Source organism: Nymphaea colorata, chromosome 11 (assembly GCF_008831285.2).
Source record: "Nymphaea colorata isolate Beijing-Zhang1983 chromosome 11, ASM883128v2, whole genome shotgun sequence".
Lineage (NCBI taxonomy): Eukaryota > Viridiplantae > Streptophyta > Magnoliopsida > Nymphaeales > Nymphaeaceae > Nymphaea > Nymphaea colorata.
In genome coordinates, this window is record NC_045148.1 from 15,911,737 (window position 1) to 15,928,397 (window position 16,661).

The window sequence follows — 16,661 nt, forward strand, 5'->3', positions numbered from 1 at the left end:
ATGTCCTGGAGAACGTATAATTCAACTTTAGGTGAGCTTTGTTATATGGCAAAGTAGACGACAATATAGACGTTTAAAAGCACTTAATCATCAAAATGATGCAGACAGGGTCTTTATTGTATTTAACAACAGAGTAATAAAAAAACTAAAAACAACTTTACTTGCTTTTTCAACTATACAACCAAGAGAGGTTGTAAAGGACCATCATTGAGATTGAGAAGATTCTGTAAACAATCTAACTCTTTAATATTTTTTGTTTCTAAAAATCCTTTTGCCTTTTGGAATTCTTTTCTTTCTGAATATTTTCATTTAAATTCCTTCTCTGCAACACGAAAATTACAAGCGGCGACATGGAAAATGGATGCACAGTTCAAAATCATAAATTTATTAATCTTGGATTTATTGTGCGCCAATTCCCCGTGGTATAGATAATCCAAGGGGCTTGTTACCGCTAACAAGGGGGTTCTGTTCAAAGTTATCCTACTGCCCACCGGAAAAAGGAAGGCCTATATATAACATGAACACCGGGCCGGTGACCAAGTGTATCGTTGTAGAAAATGGAAGTCATAACCCCGTTCAAGACTCGACCTCTGTTCTGCCCTTCCATTCGTTCAAGTGGAAAGACGATCTCATGCTCTAACTCACCCTCCTCCCTTCGTCTGCCACTGACGGCCAAGTTGCCCCCTGTAAAGAAGCACTTTCTAACACCTCCGCAGTTCAGCCTCCAAAGGATCAATGGTGCGCAAAATGAATCGTGGTAATGTCATCTCATTGGAATATCATTTTCATTATCTTGTTTTCTCGTGCTATTTTTCACAAAACAGGGGCTAATTGTATTTTTCTATGGGTTTGGATTAGACGGACGCCTGGCTAGAGTTAGAATTATGTATATATGAAAAACTTGGTATCTTCAAGGCATTGTAATTGGAAGAGCTGGTTGCTTTAGCTGATGGAGGACCGCGTCTAATGTACTGTTCCTTCATGTATTAGTATCGTCATGCCAGGGGTACTTCAAAATCATAGCTGGAGATTGCATTATTGCGATCAGAAGTTATATATACTTATTCAAGATGATTTTTTGATAGAGATCACGTTTGGACATATTATATATATATATATATATATAAGAGAGAGAGAGAGAGAGAGAGAGAGAGAGAGAGAGAGAGAGAGAGAGACATATATATGTCTTAAAAGTTAGCACTTAGCACGTTCTGCAACCTATTGTTTCGAAATATTGAGGTACCCATATGCAGGCTTTGTTTATGTAATCTAAAACTTATTTGACCATTAAACGTGTTATTTACAAAAAAAAAAAACTTCAATATACCTGTTCCTTGAATTAACAAAAAATGCAATCATTGCTTCAAATTCCAAAATGATATCCAAACAGAAGAATTGCACATATTCATCATCAACCACACCAATAGTGATGAGATATGGGATTAATAGGCATTTCTTATGTATCTATAAATTGGTACATTGCGTGCAACACACAGACATCTACTTTGAAAAAATATTCCAAACCTTGCCATTTTGTTGCATGAGCTTTTGGAACTTGCCCTCAGTTACGAAAGAAATTAACTCTCATGCTTTAAGTGAATATGAAAAATAACTAATAAAGAAGGTGATGGAAATTGGAAAATCCTAAAAGAAAAATGCACCCTTATCTCTCTTCTTTTTCATTCTTCTATCAATATTTGAAAAATTCCAATTCCCATATAAACGCTGTTAGGGATTTTCATATCACGTCCAAAGAAGTCAGGATGAGAGACTGCTTATTTATTTAGACGTCTTCTTTCTTCAGGATGCAGGGATATCATGATGTTGAGCTTCAAGTTCGGGATTACGAGTTGGACCAATATGGCGTTGTCAACAATGCTATATATAACCATTTCATTGAACATGGTGAGACGAAAACTTGCTTTTTCCACTTTCATTGAAAGAATCATGAATGCTTGGAGAGCCGCCTTGTCTTTCTTGAAGTCGATATTCTGTGTGAAGAGAGGACTGCCGCAATTTCTTTTCACGATTTCTGATCGTTGGAAAATTGTTTCATGCAACGCATTCAATTATGTGGTGCAGGTATAACTGATTTGCTTCTGAAACTTGGGATCGATACAGATGTCTTCATTTCTAGTGACTACAAAGGGGCTATAAGGGAAACATGGATGAAGTATCTATCTCCTTTAAAGGTGACATATAAATGCGATGTTTTCTTTCTTTTTCATTACTAGGCAGTCAATTGAACAGATGAATTCGAATATTTGGTTGAATACGTGAGTTGCCGCTTCATTATATGGATCGTAAAATGGTAGTCGTGGAAACACAAGACAGTGTTTCTCATACTTCCAAGACAACTGATTCTTCAATACTGTCTCATTATTGCATTGCACATGCAGCGGAGAGATAGCTTTGTTCTGAAAATGAAAATCTCAGAAGTTTCGGCCACAAGAATGCGCTTCGAGTACTACATTTTCAAGCTTACAAACAAGGAGGTATCAGCTATTAACTGCAAAATGTTTCACAAGGAAAAAGTTATGGCATTTTAACTGAAATGAAAGGTCCTGATTCTGCATTTCTTGTTAATCTCTCAGCTTGCCTTGGAGGGCACATCAGTAGTTGTATGGCTTGACGAGAACCTTCGTCCCACTCGTATTCCTACCGAAGCAAAGTTGAAGCTGATGAGCTACCTGGATGCCGGCAGTGTTGAAGAATCAATCCATGTAGCTGGATCTTCTCCCATCTGAATCCGTAAAGAGAACTCTGAAAAATAAATAAAGTGTGCTCAAATGTCCTCTTAGAGGAGCCAACATGTGCCAGCAACCTGTATCAGTCACTGTCCACACAATATGTGCTCACGAATGAATTTGTGGTCTAATTAATTAATTTGTGTACTGCTTCCTGCTTCTATTTGTCATAAAAATATATGATTGACAAAATGGCAGCTTGTTTTTTGTCATGACCTCGTATCCTACCAAGAGGACAAAGAAAACAGAGAAATAATAAATGGCAGAAACCAGAAGTTCGTCATTTAAGATTACTTAAAAGGTAATATTCCATTTCTAATACCAGCTAAAGCCATTCTGTCCTGACACTCTGTGCAACTAAAAGAAACATTTAATATTCTGCTGAATTCAGCAGTACTAAGAACCAAATTCTCTCCGTAGAAGCAGTTTCAATGTAAAACTCGAACTAGGCCATCATAAACCTTGTAGTGGCAGTCTCCTGTTACAGATGCTTATCCTAGAGCACGATTGAGAGTTGCAGCCAATCGAACTCCAGCTTCGGCCAGACGCAAGTAGACAGTGGGTAGACGAGACAAAAAGTAATCTGCAAGAACGAGATTGGCCACTGTCAAATGAAAATGATAGAAGATTTGCAGCATACTTGAAACACTAAACTAGATTCTTTACCTTCCAAGAGTGAACCTTCGTCGACATCCTTGTAAGCAAAATTACAGACCGCAGTTGTACCAAAAAAAAAATTACAGACCGCAGTAATACTTTCAGACGCATAACAGCAAAACAGAAGTCACGTTTAAGTTTCAACCCGCAATTGCACAGAAACCGGCGACTGTTGCTGTCCCCGCACAAAATAGCTTCGTAAGATTTAAAAGTGAGAAGCCATGAGCAGGGTAATATTACATATGCGGGAATGATGATATATGTACCCATCAGGACAAGCAGTGAAGCCACGGCTGCATTATTCCCATCCATCAATTCTGCCAGCCCAGGCCCCCTGTTCCACAGAGGATGATCAATTTTTGTATTCATCAAGGAATCGACGGGGGGATGCGTATACATGTACTCTGCGATTTTCTTCAAGATAGTGAAATTATACCGTAATATTACTTTGAATTGCATCTAACAGGCTCTCTACATCTGAGCCATAGAATCTCTCTACTGCCGTCTCGATCAGGCTGTCATCCCAGACCTGTAGATAATAATCATACCTCCAACAAGACTTTCGTTCATCACAATGGCGTGAAATCATTTTAACTCTAAGCTTCAAGTTGATGAACGTGATGAACAGTTAAGTGAGAAAAAGATGAGGTTCTTACGTGATGGAGAACGGTCTTCCTTGTGAACCACTTTACGTCGATGATGTTGCCTCCCTTGTTTGTAGTAATTAAAGTGAAATCAATAAAAAACTGGAACTCGAGCAAACTATAACAGCAGATTCGAGTGTCAAACCTGGTGCACGTCTCCTACAAAATGTTTTCAGGAAGAGGAGCACTTGAGTCAAATTATCTGTGAAAAAACGAACTTTCAGGATTTTGAAAACATAAGTTTACATTAGGAAACATGGTTTAAAGTTTGTCCATTTTTTAATTAACCATATGGTCAAAGTTCACAAAGTTAAATTTGTTGAAATTAAAAAAAAAATTATCGAGCAGAGCTACTTAAGGAGAACAAAAAATTGTTCACATTGCGATCGAAGAGACGAGTCCGAGTAGGCCTCGAGTTGGCGTGTGTAGTTTTTTATTCCACCAGCAACACACATATCTGCTTCTCCTGCTTCATTTTTGCAGTCCCCTAACCAAACATAAAAAAAAAAAAAGGAACTTATTCTCATGGTCCGGGGTCGATCGGCCATTTCCACATTGAACTTGGGAACTGAACTTGAGAGAGCAGAGGACAAGAACCGAACTCTTATAGGCAAAAGTGCACAGGGAGTCTGGCGTATCGATGTAGTGAAGGGGAGACGACCACGAAAACCTGAACTTCACATGGTCGGCCCACAAGCACAAGCACCAGCAGATCGTTCACTGCTGCAGCTGTTTTCTCACTCAGCCTCGCCTAAACAAACCACAACAATCCAAACCAGAACAATCACAACAAAGATAAGCACAGAAAAAGGGAGAAGAAATGAGAGGGGGTGTAGACCCATATACTTGAGCTATTCTGCCAATGATGAAATGCGCATCCTTTCCCCACCCATAAGCCGGTGGAACAGTAATGAAAATGATGGAACAGAGGAGGAGGAGAAAGGATTCTCTGTTCTCGGCCATATCTTCTGCTGCCTTTGTTTAGCTGCCAATGTGTGGAAATAAATGAGGCTATATATAGACATCAAAAGGAAAGAATGTGAACGATTTCCCCCGGATATCTGTGGACTCAGTAAACTTTTTCCTCTCCATAACTTCTTGTGGGTGTTGATGAACGGATGAATGTGGAGCGTGATGGGCGAATTTAGAGAGAGAGCAAAAACTCTCAACATTTACATGATGCAATCATCTGTCAGGATCGCTGAAACAAATGAACTACCATGGTAGCGCTGGACTACCATTGCGCCAATAACTATACTGGTAACTTTTTTTATTATTATAATAACAATATGCCTGCACTATTTTCCCAAATACTGTATAAAGTTCACAACAATGAAAAAAAATTATAGACAACTATCAAGCAACTTCAGTCACTCGCCATTAACATAAGCGATATTCCAAAACAAAAATAAATTCAACTCCCAAGCACACATCAATAAATTCAACATAGAATATTACTGTAAATTATGATGCAACCTCCACCAAGCAGTCCTGCTACCACAGTTGTACTCCTATCGTCCCATCGTTGCTAACAAAATCGGTATCAAAGATTTATTTGTGAAGATGACTGTCAGGCCAGGACCTCGAGGCAAGCAGAATGGGAGACCTTCAGGTTTTTTATTCGAGCTGTGATTGTTAACCTCCTACGCACCTAAAAGATGACTGTCAGCCAACTAGTTGAGGCGAGATCAACATGCTGTAGGTAGGATCTGGTACCCACGGTCATCAGAGTGTGAAGCAGAATAAAGAAATAATGTGGTAACCAAAAACATAGTGTCTAGGAAATAACAAAATGCCTCTGTATATCCTACAGGTATTTCACTGTTTGAAGAACAAACACGCATTGAGTTTACATTTGACACGAGATTTTTCATGTTAGCACACTTTTGGGTAAAACTCGAAATAACAATGAAAAAAGCATGCATCAATTCTTCATATATGACTATTCACAAAATTCACTTCATATTAAAGTTCGACATTCTAACAAACATTTAAAATTAAAATGAGCGATCCATTATAGTCAACTCACAAGAACAGAAAGGTCAGCGCCTGATTAAAAAAATAAGGAATGAGTAGGCAACTTATTGTTGCATCAAGCACTTCACATACAATGCAAGTGGGCATTCAATAACTCCATACCTCTTCACAGAATTGGGACAAGTAACAATTCAACAAAGAAATTAGTCATGCGTAAAGATATTCATAAATACTGAAGATGGGCTTCATTGAAGTAAGGCGAACAATGGATTGCCCTATAATGACCGAAAAAACAACTGACCTTAGCACACAGATAAGGTTAAAAGTTGTGGCAGATCATATGGAGTAATTTCAGAGGTATACAACAGCATCAATGACCAGAATATACAAGTCTGCGGGTTCTTCATTTTGCAAGATCACACCCTCCTTTGGTGGAAAATATTAAGCTTTCATCTCAAAGACCTTGGGTGAAAAGTTTAAGAGCAAGATATAGTGGCGCAGTTCTCTCCTGTTCCCCAAAGGGAAAGGTTGGATTAGTTCATAAGGAAAAAGGCCAAAAGAAAGGAGAAGAATCTAATGCAAGTTCAAACAGTATGCCACCACATTATGCCCTGAAGACTGTTCTCCAAACAAACTGTGGCAGACGATCTCTTATTGATATCAGGTGTGTACTGACCAGTTGGACAAGTTCCCTTCTTGATCTATGTCAAGGCTGAAGTACTCCATCAGAAATATCTCAGGTTTTTGCTCAAGTAACTCAGTTCTCATCTGATGACAAAAACGTCACCAAAAATATTACATCACTGACTTCATTGGACTCGTCCAATGGCAAATCATTCATGCCACAAATAGACAAATGGAAACAAAGGTGCAGGAGCAGGATTACTCGACTAAAATGAGCAAATCTCCACATAATTTGCCAATACATAAGCTAGTTTCTACAAAAGAAAATGAAGACAGCATCAACTTCTTGAGAAATTAGAGGTGCACTAAAGCATGTTAAGCATGATAACGCACCAGCTCACTCCCAAAAATCAGGTGAGTCCCCAACGGTTCATAACTCTAGGAAATCAGGCGTGGATTATAATTGCAGGAAATCAAATCAGCCACGAGCGTCAAGAGACTAAAACGCATCTTGATAAGGCTCCAGCAATAAAATAGAATTCCAGCAAATTAAGAGCAACACGTATGGAAGCAAAGCCAATAGGACGAGCAACTAAAACGTCCCTTCACAATGATGAAAGATTTCAAGAGAATGTCAGTTTCTCCCAGATCATCATGAAATTGATGACTAAGTCGTGGAGTAGGAATCTTTCGCCCCAACCACCACATTGCGAGAGGCCGGCACTTTCTAAGTGCCGCAACTGTTGTTCAAGGAGCCAAACCCAGTCTTCCAGGCGTGACTTTATCTGGGGCGCGTTTTTTACTAAAGACGACTCACAAGTCGAGCTTGGTGGCGTTGGATTCGGCCAAGTGTCTAGTATTTTTCGACAAGTTTGCATATTTTTTAGACAATCCTGTAAAGAGATACAAAATTTACAAGTGCCGCAAGACTTCAACATGTCGACACCCGCACCAAATTCAGGAGCTAAGTATCCCTATCCTTCCACCGTGAATGTGGCTAATTTAGTTTCAATCAAATTGTCACACAATAATTTCTTGTTGTGGAAAACACAAATTCTTGGTCTCATAGAAAGCCAAGATCTGCTTGAGTTTATTGATGGTACGATTCTCACGCCATCTTCTACCATTGAATCTTTTGATAATGGTGAAACCGTCAGACGACCAAACCCTGATTATTCTGCTTGGAAGAAATCAGATTGTCTTATAAGAGGATGGCTCACTGGTCTCTCACAGAAGTCCTTGGACTTGTCGTGGGACTTGAAACCTCTGAACAAGTATGGAAAACCTTGACAAGAGCATTCGCTCATGAGTCAAAGGACAGATAAATGATGCTGACAAGAAAACTACAACTCCACCGCAAACAAGATAAACCTGCGACTGAATATGTTACTGGTTTCAAAGCTATATGTGATGAACTTGCAGCGATTGAGAAGTCTCTTGAGGATGACGACAAAGTCTTTTGGCTGGTTAATGGTCTCGGACCAGGACATGAGTCGTTTATGACTTCTATCCTCAAGCCACCGGTACCCTCATATCTTGATGCAGTGTCACTACTTTAAGGGCATGAAATAATGAAGGATTTACATGTGGGAGAGGCTAGATTGAACAACCAAATGGCCTTCTTCACACAACAATCCAGCAATCAAACTAACAGAAAACGATACAACAATAGTTGGTGCAATATCAATAGCAACAATAGTCGGTTCAACTCCAAGGGACGTGGGTTCAATCCAGCAACTAAGACTTAAAATCAGCAAGGATTGGCCAATGGAGAGACGAACAAATCCAAGGTATCATGTCAGATTTATGGACTAAATAATCATAATGCCTTTAAATGTTATCACGGATTTGATCTTGCCTATCAACCACGTGATATGCCACAGGCATTTGCTGCAATGAAAATCGCTGATCCAACTAATCAAGGCTGGTTTCTTGACACCAGAGCAAGTTCTCATGTGACCAATGATCCAGGTAAACTCAAAAGTTGCATTCCATATAAAGGAACAGACAAAATCATGGTAGGAAATGGCCAACATCTTGATATTACACATATTGGAGTTGCCGATATCTATGTGGGAAATCACTCTCGACAACATTCTTGTTGTACCCAACATCAAGAAAAAGCTGATTTCAATTAGTCAACTCACTTCTACTATGCCTTATGTGTTTGAATTCTCTTCAAATTTCTTTGCTATTAAGGACAAGGAGACCAAGGAAGTGATTGCAACAAGGTTTAGAGAAGGCGATCTGTATGCTCTCAAGCCGAAACCGAAGAATGTGTTCTTTTCAACACGGTTCCGATTAGCTCCCTTTGAAGTATGGCATGGACGTCTTAGACATCCACATCATAAAGTGTAGATTTTATGACTGCAAATAAGTTGATTACAATGACAAAAAATTTGGCTAGATCTTTTACTTGTGCCAGTAGTTGTCAGATGGGGAAGGCGTGTAGACTTCCATTTCTTCCTATTGATGATGATTGTGATTCTTTGTTTTCTAAAATACATTGTGACTTATGGGAACCAGCTTCTATTGCATCATGCCAGAATCTAAGATATTATGTTTTGTTTGTGGATCAATTGTCTAAATATTCATGGATTTATCCTCTAAAATGAAAATGTGAATTTTTTGCCAAATTTCTTGAATTTCACAAAATGATTCAAACACAATTTGATGCAACGCTCAGAGTTTTTCAAAGTGATAAAGGGGGCGAGTTTAACAGTTTGGTTCTTACATATTATTTAAAGGAGAAGGGCATCAAACATCAAACATCTTGTCCTAAGACGCCAGAGCAAAATGGTATGGTGGAAAGAAAACATAGATCGGTTACTGAATTAGGTCTCACTATGTTATTTCATAGCCATCTCCCAGCTCAATATTGGGTCGAGGCCTTTTCCACTGCAGTTTGGCTTATCAACCGACTTCCATCACAAGTTTTACACATGCAAAGTCTGTATGAGTCGCTTTACAAAAACGACCTAATTATTCTTGTCTTCGAGCTTTTGGATTTATATGCTATCCTTACCTTAGAGGATATATGAATCATAAGTTTCAGCCAAAGTCGTTACCTTGTGTGTTTATTGGATATAACAACCTTCATAAAGTGTATAGATGCCTATATCCTCCCACTGGACGTGTATATATCTCCCGTCATGTTGTGTTTGATGAAACCCATTTTCCCTAGAAAAACACCATACCAACTCCTAGGCCCATAACCTCTAATGCTGACTTTGTATCCTTTTCGGATTCGTCCAATGAGCCTCATCTTGAATCCCAACGTCTAGCCCAAATGCATAATACCGAAGAGACTTCTCCTTTGCCGCCTATACCCATACGAGCCCCTACATCACCTCTCCAACTCGAGCCACCCAGTTCACCATTAGTCCCATCGACTACCTCCTCCTCAACTCATTCTATGACTATTCAATCCAAATCCAACATCATAAAACCTAATCCTAAATATGTCTTTACCACTTCATCCATTCCACTTGAACCATCACATTACACCCTTGCCCTTAAACACTCAGGCTGGTATCAAGCTATAAAAGATTAAATGGTTGCTTTACAGGAAAATCATACTTGGGATCTCGTGCCTCGTACACCAAACATGCATGTGATCGGGAGCCGCTGGGTTTTCAAAACTAAACTCAAAGGAGATGGGTAACTTGAAAGGCTCAAAGCGCGTCACAAGGATATAACCAGGTTCAAGGTTTGGACTTCTTGAAAACTTTCTCCCCAGTGGTCAAATTTGCTACTATAAGAATCGTTCTTAGTCTTGCCCTCGCATTTAATTGACCTCTAAAACAATTAGATATCAAAAATGCATTTCTAAATGGGCATCTTCGTGAGCTGATTTATATTGAACAACCTCCTGGATTTAAAGATCCGTCCAACCCAGATCATGTCTATAGATTAAATCGAGCTCTTTATGGATTGAAACAAGCTCCTCGAGCATGGTATGACATATTTGCTCAATTTTTATTCTCTATGGACTTCATTGCCAGTGCCATTGACCCGTCCCTCTTTGTTCGTAGACAAGAAAAAATGGTCACTATTCTACTATTGTATGTTGATGATATCATTCTTACAGGAAATTTCACATTCATTTATAATGTCATTCCTCGTCACCGTCAGACAACAATTTACTATGAATGATCTAGGTGATCTGAATTATTTCTTGGGACTTCAAGTTGAATGGACTTCCAACGGCTTGTTTATGCATAAGTCTAAATATGCTGAAGACATTATCTCTAGAGCAGAAATGCAGCAATGTAAAACAGTGAGCACGCCTATTACTATCAGTTTCAAATCTCCTGAGGAAATTGATCCACCTTATTCCAATGCTACCGCATATCGAAGTCTTGCAAGTTTAGTACTTGTCCCTTACATGGCCAGATCTCTTATATGCAGTAAATTTTGCATGTCAATTCATGCATGCCCCAACGATGAAGCATTTTCAAATCTTGAAACGCATTATACGATATATTCGAGGCACGTCTCAATATGGTATCCAGTTATATAAATCCCAAGATTTGACTCTCCGAGCGTACTCTGATGCAGACTGGGCGGGCTGTCCAGATACACGCCGATCGACTTCCGGATACTGCACATTTCTTAATCCAAATTGTATATCCTGGAGCTCTAAGAAACAACCGACTATTGCTCGCTCGTCCTGTGAAGCTGAAGGCCCTCGCCAAAGCTACTGCTGAAATTAAATGGCTTACCTTTATTTTACAAGATCTCGGCGTTTACCTCTCCAAAGCTCCTATTCTTTTGAGTGACAACATTTCAGCACTACATACCACTATCAAGCCAGTTTTTCATTCACGTATGAAACATTTGGAACTCGATTATCATTTTGTTCGTGAACAAGTCGCACTGGGAAATATGCATACTCAATTCGTCACAACCGAAGGTCAGCTTGCAGATCTTTTTACCAAACCTTTGTCTTAGCAACGCCTCACCTTTCTCATTCAACATTTTGGCTTAAGTATGCAACCTTCCCTTCGGCTGCGGGGGGATGATAACGCACCAGCTCACTCCGGAAAATCAGGTGCGTCTCCAACGGTTCATAACTCCAGGAAGTCAGGCGTGGATTATAACTGCAGGAAATCAGGTGTAACTAATATGGCAGGAAATCAAATTAGCCACGAGCATCAAGAGACTAAAACGCATCTTGATAAGGCTCCAGCAATAAAACAGAATTCCAACAAATTAAGAGCAACAAATATGGAAGCAAAGCCAATCGGACGAGCAACTAAAATGCTCTTCACAATGATGAAAGATTTCAGGAGAATGTCAGTTTCTCCTATTCAAAACCAAAGGAGAAATTCAAGGAAACAGATTGTAGATCCATGGAAACTGATTCAAATTCGAATCAGACATAGCAATGTATAAATACTGTATTAAGAAAACCAGATCATTATGAAATTGATGACTGAGTCGTGGAGTAGGAATCTTTCTTCCGAACCACGTTAATTTCTTGTGTTCATCGTCTTCATCCTTCTTCTTTGACAAAGCAATGCCCCAAAGTAAAATTTATATTTGACCTTCAAACTCAAAAGCTGAAGTTTGCTCGATAATATTGTTCTATTACCAGGACTTGCATACCGTCTACTTTTTTTTTTTTTCACAATCTTGGCATGTAATAAACGTAGTCATGAGTCCGAACCAGAAAATTAACATGGCTAGATAAGATGCAATAGTTCTTTCTCAAATTGAATAATAGCAGTCAACTCATCGCAATAATCTTATCTATAAAAACGTCTGGTGTTATTGGCGACAGTCAGTTCTATAAATAAGTTGAGTACTTTGAAAGCTAAGATTCTTAAATCTGAACTGATGTGAAACGTGCTTATATCACATACCCATTTACGAAAATCCGCAGTTTGTATATAAATGAAAGTTCTAAAGTTTGATCAGGTAATGTCCAAGACACATCTCCACTTGGCTATGTAATATTTTTTTAAAAGGTATGAGCTAACGAAAGCGTCGGAGACAAACGTACATAATTCATATATTGCAAATAACTTATAGCAACAGTAGATAGAAAATTGAGAATATATTTTGAAACTAAGACATTAAGAATAATGAGCCAAAAACTCTTAGTTTGATCAACTATTGAGGCTGACCTCTTGTGATCACGTCAGAGAACCTGTCACACCAGATTTATGGGTTTCCATTTTCAAACACCCCCAAGTTCTTCATGAAACTTTCAAAACCTTGACACTCGGTCTAACCATTAGAAGACGGTTTTATTCTCTCGCTTTCAATGGGTCTCCCTTCCATGGCTGGTTAACATAAAAAGTGGCTTAAAAGTTTGAAATTTTGAATGGCATGTTTGTTTCAGCCGTCGTATGTTTGAAATGAAGCGTCTAAAGTTATGGGTTGACACTCGGTCAAACCATTCAAACACGCCGTCATTCTGCCGCTTTCTATGGATCTCTCCTTCCATGAAGCAGCTTAAAACTTTGCTCGATTTCTCTGTTTCAACCAAGTTGCACTTGAAAACTCGGTCTAACCATTCAAACACGGCTTCGTTCTCCGACTCCCTGTGGGTTCTCTCTACTATGGTTGGTTAGTAAGAAAAAGTGGCTTGAGCTAGAGGCGGCGTTAAACATCTTTTTTTATGCAAGTCGTCTACTGTTTTCAAAATTTGTACAGATTGAATGATATTTTACAAGCTTTTTATATACGTATGCAAGTTGAAAAATTGCAAAAATGTAGACATAATTTTTGTTTTTCAAAAGCCATAGTCCCTGGCCAGCGCCGCTTCCCCCCGCCCCTGGCTTAAGACGCCCTTCGTTTCCATTCAAATACGAACGCGTTGGATTCAGATTCAAGTCAAAAACACATTATAACATGGTTTGGATTATGTTAAAAGTTGGATTTTGGTCCTGATGTGAAAATAAAAGTCGGATTCGGACGGGATACGGATTGTGAGATGAAAAATAAATTATGTACATAAACTTTTCTTCTTTCTAATTGAAATCCTAATATATGCGAACATATGGTAACTTGGATATAACGAAGGGCACATATCCAACCGGAATCCAATCCGTTCATAATCATCGTCATTGAAATTGAGAAGATTCTGTAAATAATCTAACTCTTAAAGTTTAATATTTTTTGCTTCTAAATATCCTTTTGCCTTCGGACATTCTTTTATTTCTGAATGTTTTCATTTAAATTCTTTCTCTGCAACACGAACATTACAAGCGAAGACATGGAAAATGGAAGCAAAGTCAAAAATCATAAATTTACTAATGTTGAATTTATTGTGCGCCAATTTAGTGAATCCGCTTCCCCGTGGTATAGATAATCCAAGGGGCTTGTTACCGCCAACCAGGGGGGTTCTGTTCAAAGTTGTCGTACTGCCCACCGGAAAAAAAAAGGCCTATATATAACATGAACGCCTTGCCGGTAACCAAGTGTACCGTTGTAGAAAAAAATGGAAGTCATAACCACGTTCAAGACTGGAGCTCTGTTCTGCCCTTCCATTCGTTCAAGTGGAAAGACGATCTCATGCTCTAACTCACCCTCCTCCCTTCGTCTGCCACTGACGACCAAGTTGCCTTCTGTAAAGAAGCACTTTCCAACACGTCCGCAGTTCAGCCTCCAAAGGATCAATGGAGCGCAAAACGACTCGTGGTAATGCCATCTCATTGGAATTACGATTTCATTATCTTGTTTTCTCGTGCTATTTTTTCACAAAACAGGAGCTAATTGTATACTTCTTTGGGTTTGGATTAGACAGACGCCTGGCTAGAGTTAGAATTATGTATATATGAAAAACTTGGTATATTCAAGGCATTGTAATTGGAAGAGCTGGTTGCTTTAGCTGATGGATTATAATTGGTTCATAGTTTCTTGAGTGACATAGTGTTTGTCAGATTCACAGCATTAATGCTTAAGATGCGTTTTAGAATGATTCATAAATCAATGGTCCTCGGGCTAGCTTATATACCAGTCTTCCTTCCTAAGCCGACATCAAATGACACCTTCATGTTCTAGAAAACACGTCTGTAAATGACGATGACCGAGTGTAATGTACTGTTCCTGCATGTATTAGTATCGTCATGCCAGGAGAACCTCAAAATCATAGCTGGAGATTGCATTATTGCAATCAGATGTTATATATACATATTCAAGATGATTTTGAGATAACGTCTTAAAAGTTAGCAAGTTCTGCAACCTATATTGAGTTAGTTACCCATATGCAGGCTATAGTTAGGTGATATAAAACTTATTTGACCATTAAACGTATTATTTACAAAAAAAGAAACTTCAATATATCTGCTCCTTGAATTAATAAAAATTGCAATCATTACTTCACATTCCAAAATGATAAATGTAAGGATTATATGAACTGATTATGAGTCGATCAATTAACTTAATTGGTAGTTAAGAAGGTGCCACGTGTAAAATATTTTTTCAAAATGTAAATAATTAGAGTATGACTTAGAAAGCAATTTTACGCACGGCACACCACCAATCAATATGATCAAACACAACTCATCAGTCACTCTATATAACTTTTATATTTACTCAACCCATATGTATTAGATAAACCATATATTCGGGGTTCGTGTATGTTGATTGAGTAGATACAGATACTCTGAATTGATTATAAATTGTCTGATCTATATGATTGCTGACTGAAAAATATTTCCAACCATGTCATTTTGGTACATGAGCTTTCGGAACATGCCCTCAATTACGAAAGAAATTAACTCTCTTGCTTAAAGTGAATATGAAAAATAACTAATAAAGAAGGTGATGGAAATTGGAAAATCCTAAAAGAAGCATGCACCCTTATCTCTCTTCTTTTTCAATCTTCTATCAATATTTGAAAAATTCCAATGCACATATAAACGCTGTTAGGGATTTTCATATCACGTCCAAAGAAGTCAGGATGAGAATGCTTATTTAGACGTCTTCCTTCTTCAGGATGCAGGGATATCATGATGTTGAGCTTCAAGTTCGGGATTATGAGTTGGACCAATATGGCGTTGTCAACAATGCTATATATAACCATTTCATTGAACATGGTGAGACGAAAACTTGCTTTTTCCACTTTCATTGAAAGAATCATGAATGCTTGGAGAACCGCCTTGTCTTTCTTGAAGTCGATATTCTGTGTGAAGAGAGGACTGCCGCAATTTCTTTTTTCACGATTTCTGGAAGTTGGAAAATTGTTTCATGCAACTCATTCAATTATGTGGCGCAGGTATAACTGATTTGCTTCTGAAACTTGGGATCGATACCGATGTCTTCATTTCTAGAGGCTTCAAAGGGGCTATAAGGGAAACATGGATGAAGTATCTATCTCCTTTAAAGGTGACATATAAATGCGATGTTTTGCTTCCTTTTCATTACTAGGCAGTCAATTGAACAGATGAATTCGATTATTTGGTCGAATACGTGAGTTGCCGCTTCATTATATGGATCATAAAATGGTAGTCATGGAAACACAAGATAGTGTTTCTCATACTTCCAAGACAACTGATTCTTCAATACTGTCTAACAATTGCATTGCACATGCAGCGGAGAGATAGCTTTGTTCTGAAAATGAAAATCTCAGAAGTTTCGGCCACAAGAATGCGCTTCGAGTACTACATTTTCAAGCTTACAAACAAGGAGGTATCAGCTATTAACTGCAAAATGTTTCACAAGGAAAAAGTTATGGCATTTTAACTGAAATGAAAGGTCCTGATTCTGCATTACTTGTTAATCTCTCAGCTTGCCTTGGAGGGCACATCAGTAGTTGTATGGCTTGACGAGAACCTTCGTCCCACTCGTATTCCGACCGAAGCAAAGTTGAAGCTGAAGAGCTACCTGGATAACGGCAGTGTTGAAGAATCAATCCATGTAGCTGAATCTTCTCCCATCTGAGGCCGTAAAGAGAACTCTGAAAAATAAATAAATATGTGCTCACATGTCCTCTTAGAGGAGCCAATATGTGCCAGCAACCAGTATGAGTCATTGTCCAAACAACATGTGCTCACCAATG

General features: G+C 38.6%; 1 protein-coding gene and 1 long non-coding RNA gene across 7 annotated transcripts; one reads left to right on the forward strand and one right to left on the reverse strand.

Annotated features, from left to right (window-relative positions):
- Positions 1-2,106: 2,106 nt before the first annotated feature.
- Positions 2,107-16,571, forward strand: LOC126410496 (acyl-acyl carrier protein thioesterase TE3, chloroplastic-like). 2 transcript variants are annotated; one of them, XM_050080349.1, is made up of 3 exons: positions 2,107-2,192; positions 2,400-2,495; positions 16,391-16,571. In XM_050080349.1, the coding sequence occupies exons 1-3, from the start codon at positions 2,169-2,171 to the stop codon at positions 16,541-16,543; spliced, it is 273 nt and encodes a 90-aa protein (XP_049936306.1). In that variant the 5' UTR covers positions 2,107-2,168; the 3' UTR covers positions 16,544-16,571. The 2 variants fall into 2 exon arrangements, with proteins under 2 accessions (XP_049936306.1, XP_049936305.1); XM_050080348.1 differs by lacking the exon at positions 2,400-2,495 and adding an exon at positions 16,196-16,291.
- On the reverse strand, positions 2,359-6,780 carry LOC116263978 (uncharacterized). Of its 5 annotated transcripts, none has more exons than XR_004174758.2 (9): positions 4,895-6,780; positions 4,651-4,799; positions 4,428-4,535; positions 4,194-4,207; positions 4,061-4,114; positions 3,841-3,933; positions 3,414-3,738; positions 3,209-3,330; positions 2,359-2,763 (listed from the first exon to the last, which is right to left on the reverse strand). It is a non-coding gene; the product is annotated as an uncharacterized LOC116263978 (long non-coding RNA). The 5 variants fall into 5 exon arrangements; XR_007574574.1 differs by having other exon boundaries at positions 3,414-3,579; positions 3,671-3,738; positions 4,061-4,207; XR_004174755.2 differs by having other exon boundaries at positions 4,194-4,250.
- Positions 16,572-16,661: the final 90 nt, after the last annotated feature.

Excerpts from the sequence above, each read along its gene's own strand:
- LOC126410496 (XM_050080349.1), top strand. The coding sequence starts at position 2,169 with ATGAAGTATCTATCTCCTTTAAAG. Across the intron at positions 2,193-2,399 it reads AGTATCTATCTCCTTTAAAG|CGGAGAGATAGCTTTGTTCT; the intron begins GTGACATATAAA and ends TTGCACATGCAG. Across the intron at positions 2,496-16,390 it reads TCAAGCTTACAAACAAGGAG|CTTGCCTTGGAGGGCACATC; the intron begins GTATCAGCTATT and ends TTAATCTCTCAG.